Source organism: Plecotus auritus, assembly GCF_963455305.1.
Source record: "Plecotus auritus genome assembly, chromosome: 1".
In the NCBI taxonomy this organism is placed as follows: domain Eukaryota; kingdom Metazoa; phylum Chordata; class Mammalia; order Chiroptera; family Vespertilionidae; genus Plecotus; species Plecotus auritus.
In genome coordinates this window covers 63,979,599-63,992,472 of record NC_137770.1, presented here as the reverse complement: position 1 = coordinate 63,992,472, position 12,874 = coordinate 63,979,599, and the positions used below count along the sequence as shown (strand labels likewise).

Below are 12,874 nucleotides of genomic sequence, written 5' to 3'. Positions count from 1 at the left end.
GCAAAGCAATTTGAACACTGAATATTGATTTAACCAGAAATTGTGACATTGGGGAAATGGGAGAGAGCTTGATTCTCATCTAGCACAATAGGAAATCAATAAGTAATGTCTAAAATTGATTAACCAAAAGATAGTAGAATAAGCCTTTAATCTATACTAATAAAAGGGTTATATGCTAACTAGAGGCCCAGTGCATGAAATTCGTGCACAGGGGAGGGGGGTTGTCCCTCAGCCCAGCCTGCACCCTCTCCAACCTGGGACCCCTTGAGGGATGTCCAACCCCCCGTTTAGGCCTGATCCCAGTGGTTGAACATCCCTCTCACAATCCAGGACTGCTGGCTGCCAACCGCTTGCCTGCCTCTGCCTGATTGCCCCTAACTGCTTCTGCATGCCAGCCTGATCACCCCTAACCACTCCCCTGCCAACCTGATCGATGCCTAACTGCTCCCCTGCCAGCCTGATTGCCCCTAACTGCCCTCCCCTGCTGGCCTGGTCACACCTAACTGCCCTCCGCTGCCAGTCTGGTCACCCCTAACTGTCCTCCCCTGCAGGCCTGGTCACCCCCAACTTCCCTCCCCTGCCGGCCCGGTCACCCCTAACTGCCCTCCCCTGCCAGTCTAGTCACCCTTAACTGTCCTCCCCTGCTGGCCTGGTGCCCCCCCCAACTGCCCTCCCTTGCAGGCCTGGTCCCCCCCAACTGCCCTCCCCTGCTGGCCTGGTCCCCCCCAACTGCCCTCCCCTGCTGGCCTGGTCTCCCCCAACTGCCCTCCTCTGCTGGCCCAGTCACCCCTAACTGCCCTCCCTGCTGGCCTGATCACCCACAAATGCCCTCCCCTCCAGGCCTGGTCCCCCACAACTGCCTCCCCTGCTTACCTGGTCTCCCACAACTGCCCTCCTCTGCCAGCCCGGTCACCCCTAACTTGCCCTCCCTGCTGGCCTGATCTCCCACAACTGCCCTCCCCTGCAGGCCTGGGTCCCCCGCAACTGCCCTCCCTTGCTGGCCTGGTCTCCCCCAACTGCCCTCCTCTGCCAGCCTGGTCACCCCTAACTCCCCACAACTGCCCTCCCCTGCAGGCCATCTTGTGGTGGCCATCTTGTGTCCACATGGGGGCAGCCATCTTTGACCACATGGAGACAGCCATCTTGTGTCTTTGAGTGGCAGTCAATTTGCATATTACTATTTTATTAGATAGGATTAGACCAGATGGACCGGACATCCTTCCAGACAAAGCCATGGTGGCGGGGGCAAGGCAGAGACAGTTAAGGGCAATCAGGCCGGGAGGGAAGAGCAGTTAGGGGCAATCAGGCCAGCAGGGGATAGCGGTTAGGGGTGATCAGGCCGGCAGGGGAAAGTGGTTAGGGGCGATCATGCCAGCAAGGGAGAGAGCAGTTAGGGGTGATCAGGCAGGCAGCTGGTTAGGGGCGATCAGGCAGGCAGGCAGAGGCGGTGAGGGGCAGTCAGTCAGGTAAAGGGGTTAGGGGCCATGAGGCAAGTAGACAGAGTAGTTAGGGGTGATCAGGAAGGCAGGCAGAGTGGTTAAGGGCAATCAGGCAGGCAGGCAGGTGAGCGGTTAGGAGCCAGTGGTCCTGGATTTTGAGAGGGATGTCCGACTGCCAATTTACAGGATCGGGCCTAAACTGGCAGTCAGACATCCCCCGAGGGGTCCCAGATTGGAGAGGGTGCAGGCTGGGCTGAGGGACCCCCCCACCCTACGAATTTCGTGCACCAGGCCTCTAGTTTAGAAATAAGAGGATAACAAAAGGCTATAAGTTAAGCCAAAACCGGTTTGGCTCAGTGGATAGAGCGTCAGCCTGCAAACTGAAAGGTCCCAGGTTTGAGTCCGGTCAAGGGCATGTACCTTGGTTGCAGGCACATCCCCAGTGGGAGGTGTGCAGGAGGCAGCTGATCGATGTTTCTAACTCTCTATCCCTCTCCCTTCTTCTCTGTAAAAAATCAATAAAATATATTTTTTTAAAAAAAAGCTATAAGTTAAAAGTGTGGTGAGCTGGGACAAAGGATGAGAACAGAGAAGTGAATTAACAGCTTCCTTCATCTAAAAGCCTTTCAGTACTATTCAATTCTTAAACTATATGTCTGTCACTCTTTTTTTTTTCTTTTTTTAATTAAGGAAAAAAGCACTCTCTGAAGTCACATAGATTGGAATTTGAATCTTGGAGAAACTATGTTGCAACCAGTATGATTTTGGCAAATTCTTTTAATCCTCTCAGGTTTAATTTCCTCGATTGTTATTTCAAGCAAATGCTTTGTTACCACTCACATTTTGATAGGGTTCTTTAGAAACCTAGGTAAATGCCTGACACACAGTAAAGCCCTCAATGAAAGTTTTCTGCTACTCTAATTACCTGGTGCCCTACATTCCTCTCTGGCTACACTGACCTCTCACCCTCCATCGGTCATTAAATCCTATGAGGATTTAAGCACCCAGGTGTGTTTGCACATTGCAGCTCACCTCTAATGTGGAGGAGAAGGTTTGATCCTTTTAAAGAAAACTGAGCCAGATGACCCTTGACTTCGCATACAGCTAGTTCTTTTGAGGAGTGGCTTTGGTGATGTGAAAATACCATGTCTCCTCTGGGAAAGGAAAACTCGAGTCGCAGCCAGTACGCTCAGCCATCTCACTCTTAGATGAGAACCAGCCATCTCAGAAGGCTCCAGGATCTCGAGGTTTGTGTCCACAAACATTTCCAGCCTAGAGCCTTAATCCCTTCTGTTGACGTAATAAAATACCCCAGATTATGATGAAAACTGAGCCCATGGTATTGTGACTATGCCCCAGCTACCTGCTACCGCAGGTGACAGCTGCACCTGTGAGGCTGGCCACTCCCACACATCCAGGGCACCTGCAGCTTCCTGCACCCACTGCCCTGCCCTGTGCTGGTGTCCCAGCTACTAACTGTTGAACAGGGAAGTCGAGGGTTTCCTGGTGGAATTATTTACTCTTGTCCTTCAGGGATTACATTATATGCAAAGCATAGGTCCAGGTACTGTGGATGATATAGAAATACATTTGGCCTCAAAAACATTTACAATCTAATGGGGTGGTCAGCTGAGGCAAAGGATAATGTAGAAATACTAGTGGCCTGGTCCACGAAATTCATGCATGGGGTGGGGGGGTTGTCCCTCAGCCTGGCCTGCACCCTCTCCAATCTGGGGCCCCTCAGGGGATGTCCTACTGCTGGTTTAGGCCTGATCCCTGTGGACATTCCTCTCACAATCCGGGACCGCTGGCTCCTAACCGCTCACCTGCCTGCCTCCTCGCCCCTAACCACTCTGCCTGCCAGCCTCCTCGTCCCCAACTGCCCCCCCCACCGGCCTTCTCATCCCCAACTGCCCCCCCTTGCTGGCCTGATCACCCCCAACTGCACCCCTCTGCTGGCCTGCTCGCCCCCTACTGCCCTCCCTGCTGACCTGCTTGGCCCCAACTAACACCCTCCTACTGGCCTGCTCGCCCCCTACTGCCCCCCATGCTGGCCTGCTTGGCCCCAACTGACACCCCCTGCTGGCCTGCTCACCCCCAACTGCCCCCCCGGCCAGCCTGCTTGCCCCCAACTGACTCCCCCTGCCGGCCTACTCACCCCCTACTGCCCCCCATGCTGGCCTGCTTGGCCCCAACTGACACCCCCTGCTGGCCTGCTCACCCCCAACTGCCCCCCCCCGGCCAGCCTGCTCGCCCCCAACTGACCCTCCCCCCCCCCCCGCCAACCTGCTCACCCCCAACTTCCCTCACCGCCAGCCTGATCACCCCCAACTGCCTTCCCCTCCTGGCCTGATCACCCCTAACTGCCTCTGCCTCGGCCCTACCACTATGGCTTTGTTTGGGCAGCGGCCACGGAGCTGGCTGGGGCAACCAAGGAAGCCAAGCCTCCCACCCGCTCCAGCTGGCTCTGTGGCTCCAGCTGGCGCCGCCATCTTTGTCACGTCAATTTGCATATTCCCTCCTTATTGGCTGTGGGCGCCGCCATCTTTATTGTGAAGTGATGGTTAATTTGCATATTACTCTTTTATTAGATAGGCTATTTGGTCTCAAAGGTGTTTACAATCTATTGGGGAAGATAGATGTTCACCACCCAGTAGACAAGGAAATGAACTAAGAGGGTAATTGTGGGCTGCATACAGAATAAGTAAGGTCTTGAGTTTACATGCTAGACTGCTACTTTGGAGCTTCTCACATGGGCCTGGGAGCAGGTAAGCCCCAGGTCAGGGGGTTATTTTTAAGCAAAAGGAAATATTCTTCCGATATCTGTGATCTTCTTTTCCTGGAATGGCCATGAGGCACAGCAGTGGTGGGGAGTGAGGGTGGTCTCTGAAAAGCTGACAGTTCTTACTGAGAACAGTGACTATGGACAGACAGGATGCCACAGAATTCATTATCCCAATGGAGACACTTGGGAGTGAAAGGAGTGTAACAAGCACATCAGGACAACAGCATACGCCGAGACATGCCTTGGCAAACCTTGGTCTCCCTACTTAACAGGTACTTAGTCATTATAAAAGGGAATAGATTCAGTGACCTCTGGACCTAGGGTTCATGCAGGTTCAAACGGCTTTTCAGGTAACTCACCATGAGATTGTAAATGCTTTTGAGGCCAAATATACTTCTATATCATCTGCAGTACCTGACACAGTTCTCGCTACATTTCCTCCTCAGTAAGGTTGCTCAGGCGGCCCAGTTTTTACCAGTGGCCAGCACCTGTCCACCTCTCTGGTTAGGATTCCTGAAAGAGCTTCTGCACCTGAGTTTTGACCAAGAAGCTACTTAAAAATTAAATGCATATATGCTGCTCCCCAGGTCCCTTGGCTCCTCCTGCATGGAAACCAATTCAAGGTTTGCTTTGGTTTGGTGTATACGTGCCTTATCCACACCCTCGCCTTTATCAGAGAACTGCCTCTCTTCAAACAGTTCTTTTCCAAGAGGAACCCTTATTCCTAAATCACTTCACAGTGATTCCACAGAGTAGGGAAGGATATATACTCTGAGAGCATATGCTCTTCAAAGCAAAATGCTGTTCAATCAAAGAAATTAAAACTTGATGTTTCGAGCATCCTCATTACCTAGCACTTTTACCCCATTCTATTCAGTTTTCCGTTAGAGTAGAAATCATAGAGTAACAAAATATACAAGTTAAAACTATATTTATTATTTACCTGCCTCTCCCACATGGCTGTGATCTCCTTGAAGACATCAATTGCCTTATTAATTTAAAATCCTATATAATAAAAGGCTAATATGCAAATCGACTAAACAGTCTCTATGACACGCACTGACCACAGGAGCTGCCCCCTGATGGTCAGTGCACTGCCACAGGGGGAGCACTGCTCAGCCAGAAGCTGGGCTGATGGCTGGCGAGCACAGCAAGCCTCTCCCACCTCCGTGGCAGTGCTAAGGACCCCTCAGGGGATGTCCAACTACTGGCTTAGGCCAGCATCCCCCAAGGGGTCCTGGACTGTGAGAGGGTGCAGGCTGGGCTAAGAGACACCCCTCCCCCCCCAGTGCACAAATGTCATGCACCAGGCCTCTAGTATAATTATAAAAACCATAGTTTTAGACATATTTGCAGGAGCCTCATAAATGATATGGTCGAGTGGAATGCACCCCAGTCTTAACCCCTCCTTTCTTGCTGGCACAACCTCTCCTTTACTTCTTACATTCAAAACAGCTTTTCCTTTTGTGATTTTTATTTATAGCAAAGCATATTCCTTCCAGGCCACTGAGGCAACTGGGAGCCAGCTTTCTCCTACTCTCCTCCTTCCCATCCCTGTGGGGCAGTTTCATCGTCTCGGTCTTGTGACTGCTAGTCTATCTGTTAAATGAGGGCATGATCAAAATTATTCTCTCCAGGCCCCTCAGGCTCTAATATTATTGCTCTTTAATGGCTCTGTGGAAAATGACCTTTTTCCTTGGACTTCGTTCCTAGTTTTCTTCTTCCTTGTCGAGTGAAAATCATTGCTTCAGATTGTTCTAGTCTCTGACAGATCTTTGCCACATAAGCCCCTCCTTTCTGGCAATTCACTGAGATTCATCAGCCCCATCAAGAAAACATCAATACATTGTTCTAGTTTCAGATTGGATATGGATTAAATGTTGGCATCACTGAGTTCTGTCAAATTGTCTCAGCCTGCCTCTTAAAAATCAAAATGGGAAAATATGGATTAAATGTTGGCCCAGACTGTGTGTGTCGGGGGAAAGGAGGAGTTATGTGCATGGGTGACAGAGAATGTGTGCACTAAGGTGAATTCATAACCAACATAAGTATGTGCAAACATAAAGCCAATTATTCATATGTGAGTGCAGTCTCCACAGAGTGTTTCAATTTGGTCTCCTCCTCCTCCTCCAACAGAAACCAAACGACCGTGATCACAAAGTGAGATTAGCCTTGGGAAATGGCTTGCGAGGAGATGTGTGGAGAGAATTCATCAAGAGATTTGGGGACATTCACATTTATGAGTTCTATGCTTCCACTGAAGGCAATATCGGCTTTGTGAATTACACGAGAAAAATTGGTGCTGTTGGGAGAGTAAACTATCTACAGAGAGTAAGTACATTGAAAAATGAGAGTATATATAGCCAGTTTTCAGAATACAGAGATTTCTTAAAAGCTATGTCATCATGATGTTATTATCAGAATTTCATAAAGCATCAGAGCTGCAGTCCATTTATATCACCAAGAGAGGTTTTGTTCAGTCTCTGTAACAAGGACCTCAGGAAGATCGGGTGCTGTAATTTAAAAATCTTAATTTCTGTGAATAACAACCCATTATGCCTTTGCCATCTGCAATTCAGGTAAAGTTTTCCTATGTCACTTATATGTGTACTAGAGGCCCAATGCACGAAGATTCGTGCAAGAATGGGCCTTCCTTCCCCTGGCTGCCGGCACCACCTTTGCTCTGGTCGAAGCCGCCTTTTTGCTCGGGCCCAGAGCCACCTTTCTGCCTTCTCACATGCCCAGAGGCCTGGAGCAGCTGGGAGGTGTGGAATGCCTGCGTCCTGCCCCATCCCACCCCCCACCACTTGGTGCCTGTGTATGCAAATTAACCTGTCATCTTTGTTGGGTTAATTTGCATACTCACTCCTGATTGGCTGGTGGGGCGTCGCGAAGGTACGGTCAATTTGCATCTTACTCTTTTATTAGTGTAGATATGATAAAACACCTGAACATTACCAGTTCCATAAATTTACCATACTGTGTGAAATGGTGAAATATGGTATTTCCATTTCATTGTGCTGTGAGTTACTACCATCTGGAGAACTTTTTACATATACAGGGTCAGGGCCTCAGCCCCTAAGCTTTGGATGCAGACGTCTTGAGGTGGGGCCCAGGCATCAGTGTTTTTTGAAAGCTCTGCAGCCAGAGTTAAGAAGCATTATCTTAAAAGGTTTGTGTTCTAGTAACTGCATTAAAAGGATATTTCTTATTAATTGAGATGTAATTGACATATAACATTATATTCGTTTCTGGTGTACAACATAATGACTCAATATTTGTCTATATTGCAAAATGATCACAACAATAAATCTAGTTAACATCCATCACCTCACATAGCTACCATTTTTTTTCTTGTGATAAGAACTTTTTTTAATTCTCACCTGAGGATATTTTTTCCATTGCTTTTTCAAACAGAGTGGAAGGGGAGGATGAAGTAGAGGGGGAGAGAGAGAAAAACATCTATGTGAGAGAGCCACCTCCACCAGGGGTGGGGAGCAACCCTGAAACGCAGGTACATGCCCTTGACTGGGAGTCAAACCCACGACCCTTCGGTGAGCAAGCCATACTCTAACCACTGAGCACACTGGCCCGATCTGTCATAAGAACTTTTAAAATCTACTCTCTCAGCAACTTTCAAATATGCAACACACTATTATTAACTACTAGTGCCCTGGTGCACGGATTCGTGTACATTGAAAGGAAATTAATTAGAAGGTGACCAGCAGGTCAGGACTGAGCAAGGTGGGCTGGACACACCCTGGAGCCAACCTCCCATGGTCCCTCCCCAGCTAGCCACACCTGGGGCAACACTGTGGCTCAAAGGGCATCTGCAGAGTGAGCAGGGTCCCTCTGGCAGGTGGAGTTTCTCAGCCTGGCCTGCAGGGATTGGGCCGAAACTGGCTCTCTGACATCCCTCGAGCGGTCCTGGATTGAGAGAGGGTGGTTCTCAGGTGACACACCCCGGAATCAGGCTCCCTCCTCTCTTATTCCAGGTGCGTCACCCAAGAACCACAGCTGCCAAGTCACTGCAGCTTGGCAGCTCCTGCGTTGAGCATCTGCCCCCTGGTGGTCAGTTCACGTCATAGCTACTGGTTGGAGCACCTTCTCCCTGGTGGTCATTGCACATCATAGCTACCCGTTGGACAGTCAGATGGTCAGACCGTCACTTAGGCTTTTAGAGAGAGAGAGAGAGAGAGAGAGAGAGAGAGAGAGAGAGAGAGAGGCCCAGTGCACAAATTCGTGCACAGGTGGGGTTCAGCCGGCTCAACCCAATCAGGCTGGGCTGGCTGGGGGGAGGGGCCATGAATGGTTGGCTGGCCAGCCCCGCCCCCTGGTTGAACTTCTGGTCAAACTCCCGGTTGAGGGGATAATTTGCATATTAGCCTTTTATTATATAGGATAGATGGTCACCATACTGTACATTACATACCCAGGACTTATTTATTTTATAACTGGAAATTTCTATCTTTTAAACATGTTCACCCATTTTTTTAAGTTAAGCATATCCTCACCCAGTGATGTGTTTTTATTGATTTGAGAGAGAGAGAGGGAGAGAGACATCGATCGATTGCCTCCTGTACATGCCCAACCGGATCTAACCTGCACCCTGGGCATGTGCCCTGACTGAGATTCGAACCCGCAACCTTGCAGTGTATAGGATGACACTCCAACCAACTGAGCCACACCAGCCAGGGCCACTTTCACCCATTTTTACCTGTTCTTCACTCCTCACCCCTGGCAATCACTAATCTGTTCTATAAATATATGAATTCATTCTTTTTTCAGATTCAACATATAATGAGATCATATGGTATTTGTCTTTCTCTGTCTGACTTATTTCATTTAGCATAATGTCCTCAAGGTTCATCCATGTTGTTGCAAGTGGCAAGATTTCTTTTTTATGGGTGAATAATATTCCATTGTATATATACATCACTGTATATACACCACACTTTCTTTATCCTCTCATCTATCAATGGACATCTAAGTTGTTTCCATGTTTTTGCTGTTGTAAGTAATGCTGCAATGAACATGGGGGTGCATACATCTTTTCTAATTAGTGTTTCCATTTCCTTTGGATAAATACCCCAGAAATGGAATTGCTAGATCATATGGTAGTTCCACTTTTAATTTTTTGAGGAAACTCCATACTGTTTTTCATCGTGGCTGCACCAATCTGCATCCCCACCAACAGTGCACAAGGGTTCCCTTTTCTCCACACCCCCTTCAGCATTTGTTATTTCTTTTTTAATATATTCTTTTATTGATTTCAGAGAGGAAGGGAGAGAGAGATAGAAACATGATGAGAATCATTGATTGGCTGCCTGATGAGAATCATTGATTGGCTGCCTCCTCCACACCCTCTACTGGTGATCGAGCCCTCAATGTGCCCTGACTGGGAATTGAATCATGACCTCCTGGTTCATAGGCCAACGCTCAACCACTGAGCTACACCAGCCAGGCTCTTGTCTTTTTTATAGTAGCCATTCCAATAGAAGTGAGGTGCTATCTCATTGTGGTTTTGATTTGCATTTCCCTTATAATTAGTGATGCTGAACATCTTTTCATATCTATATGTCTTCTCTGAAAAATGTCTATTTAGATTATTTGTCTACTTATTAATTGGATTATTTGTTTTGCTATGGAGTTGTATAAGTTCTTTATGTATTTTGGATACTAACCTCTTATCGGTTATATGATTGACATTTCCTGTGTTTAAGCCAACTCATATGTGTATACTAACCTCTTATCAGATATATGATTGACATTTCCTATTTTTAAGCCACAAGTCTCTTTTATTGCCTGGGATCTCCAGACAATCTCTTTGCCATTTTTGTGCTCAAGCAGTCAGTCTCCCAGGTGACCACCTATTCTTCAAAATCTCAGGAAGATTCCACAAATGCTGAGCCTCCACTGGCTTGAGCAGTGACTGCTGTCTTTATGCCTCTGGTAACTTATCCTGGCCAAAACAGCCACCCAGAGCTCCCAAGTAACCTGTGTCTCCAGGGACTGACCAGGAGAGTACAGAGGGCAGTGATGCATGAGCATAAGAGATTTAGCTCTAGAGATCAGATTCCAGCACAGTCATATACTGGCTGAATGACCCAGGGCAAATCACTTTTATGTTCCTTAGACCTCAATTCACCATCTGTAAAACAGAGATTAAAAAGAGAAAATATAGAGCCCAGTGCCAGGCCCAAATTCAGTGTTGTTAAAGGAAAAGTGTTGTTGAAAGGATTCAGTTCAATAATTTATGAAAAGACCATTAGACCAGTGGTTCTCAACCTTTTTAATGCCGCGACCCTTTAATACAGTTCCTCATGTTGTGGTCACCCCCAACCATAAAATTATTTTCGTTGCTACTTCATAACTGTAATTTTGCTAATGTTAATGAATCATAATGTAAATATCTGTATTTTCCAATGGTCTTAGGCGACCCCACAGGTTGAGAACCGCTGCTGTAGAGCCTAAGACCATCGGAAAACACAGATATTTACATTACGATTCATAACAGTAGCAAAATTACAGTTATGAAGTAGCAACGAAAATAATTTTACGGTTGGGCGTCACCACAACATGAGGAACTGTATTAAAGGGTCGCGGCATTAGAAAGGTTGAGAACCACTGCATTAGAGGATATAGCCCGAATGCCTGTCACATAATAGTCTTGAATAATTGTTAGCTGTTACGATAATTTTCATTCCATTCCTTCTGTTCTGGCCTGGTCTCTAGGCATTCCCGAGTCCAAGAAACCTCCCTGACAATGACAGCCAAACCTAAACCTATACTGCACAGGTCTCTCCACTGTCCTCCACACCTGGGCCATCCAGGACGGTAGCCACCAGCTAAGTGTGGCTGTGTAAACTTAAATTGCATAAATAAAATTTTAATTTAGTTCTTTATTCACTCTAGCCACCTCTCAAGTGCTCAGCAGCCATACTTTGTGATTACCATTTTGAGCAGAACAGATATAGAATACTTCCATCATCATAGACAATTCTGCTGGGCACCACCACTAGAGACTGAGAATCGATGTCCCACCCCACACTGGGAGAGGTCTGTCTTCGCTAGTTTCAGTCCAAGCTGTACTAGCCCAGACCTTGAAGACACAGGCTAAATGCAGTTCAGAACAGGAGAGGGCACAAAGCTGGGCCGAGGCACAGTGCAAGCTGTCTGTGTTGTTATGATGAGTTACAAGGAAACAAACCACATGTAAGGACCTTAGGAGTTGGTGCTGTATGCTACTCGTTCTTTGTATCACATCCATTGATTGCTGTGTTTTATTGTCAGTTTTTCTAGTTTAAACAAATCTATGGTTTAAAACTAAAAAGGAGGAGAGGGAGATGGCCCTGTAATTGATGTGGAAAGAAGCGTGAGTTACCGCCCCTATTGTTTTTTGCACATTCTTGCATATAAAAAAGATCTACATTTGTTGACTATGAATGCCACTTGGTTTTTAATGCTTATCTGCTACTGCCAAAACACATAATTGGTTAATTTATCATATAGATTTGAATTTAAATTTGAAATGGACACAGTAATTATGCGTGATAATTATATCTAATACTGTCATATTTGTACATATCTGTTAACAGAGAAAATAATGCACTTATTGCCCTTACTAAATTATATAAATTAAAATTTTTATGCCATTGAATTATAGTATATATGAAACATGATGGAGTTTTAATTATTTTATAGCCATGGGCATGAAGTAATTGTACTATTGAACCTTAAATATAATGGAGAGCATGTCTCTGGAAATGTAAAATATACAACAGGGGCACATTAAGGTTATACAAGATTTTTAAAATGCACTTGTGATATGTCCACCAGAAAATGTGTATGAGACTGTTCATAACAGCTTTATTTTTAGTAGTCCAAAACTGAAACAATTCAAATGCCTGTTAATAGGAGAATAGATAAATAAATTGCTGTATATTCATACAAGGAAAACCACTGAAACAAACACCAACATGGATGGATGACTGTCTCACGCAGTGTGTTGAGTGAAAGAAGCAGACACAAAGGCAAATATTTACTTCCTTTATTGAGAGTTTAGACTACTTGATGGTGATAACAGTCAGAATGGTAGTTAACTTGACAGAAGGGGCAGGAGGAAACTTTCTAAGGTAATGAAAATATTTAATATCTTAATCTGGGTGGTAGGTACATGGGTGTACATACTTATAAAATTCACCAAGCTATACACCTAAGATAGGTATTCTTTATATACTTTATGCATGCAGTACTACAATAAAAAAGAAAAAATGTGAAAATGTATGCTCAAAATGATCTATTTTAATTTCGCTAGAAAGTTGTATCTTATGAGCTGATTAAATATGATGTGGAGAAAGATGAACCTGTCCGAGATGAAAATGGATATTGCATCAAAGTTCCCAAAGGTACAGTGGATTTTTGTTCAATTAACCATTCACTTTCTTCTTCTTTTTTAATTTTGAGAAAGAGAGAGAGAGAGAGAGAGAGAGAGAGAGGGAGAGAGAGAGAAGTATTTGTTGTTTCACTTATTTATGCATTCATTGGTTGATCCTTGTATGTACGCTGACCTGGGATTGAACCTGCAACCTTGGCATATGGGGATGAGGCTCTAGCCAAGTGAGTGAGTGCCCAGCCAGGGCCTACGCTG

General features: G+C 46.1%; 1 protein-coding gene across 3 annotated transcripts in view; it reads left to right on the top strand.

Moving 5' to 3' along the window:
- SLC27A2 (solute carrier family 27 member 2) overlaps positions 1-12,874 on the top strand; it is a 56,197-nt gene that overhangs the window by 29,849 nt on the left and 13,474 nt on the right. For 2 of the 3 annotated variants that reach the window (XM_080646033.1, XM_080646032.1), the window contains 2 exons: positions 6,361-6,555; positions 12,542-12,632. In XM_080646033.1, coding sequence (XP_080502159.1) covers positions 6,361-6,555; positions 12,542-12,632 — 286 coding nt within the window. The remainder of the gene's footprint in view (positions 1-6,360; positions 6,556-12,541; positions 12,633-12,874) is intronic. The other variant, XM_080646034.1, reaches the window with a different exon arrangement.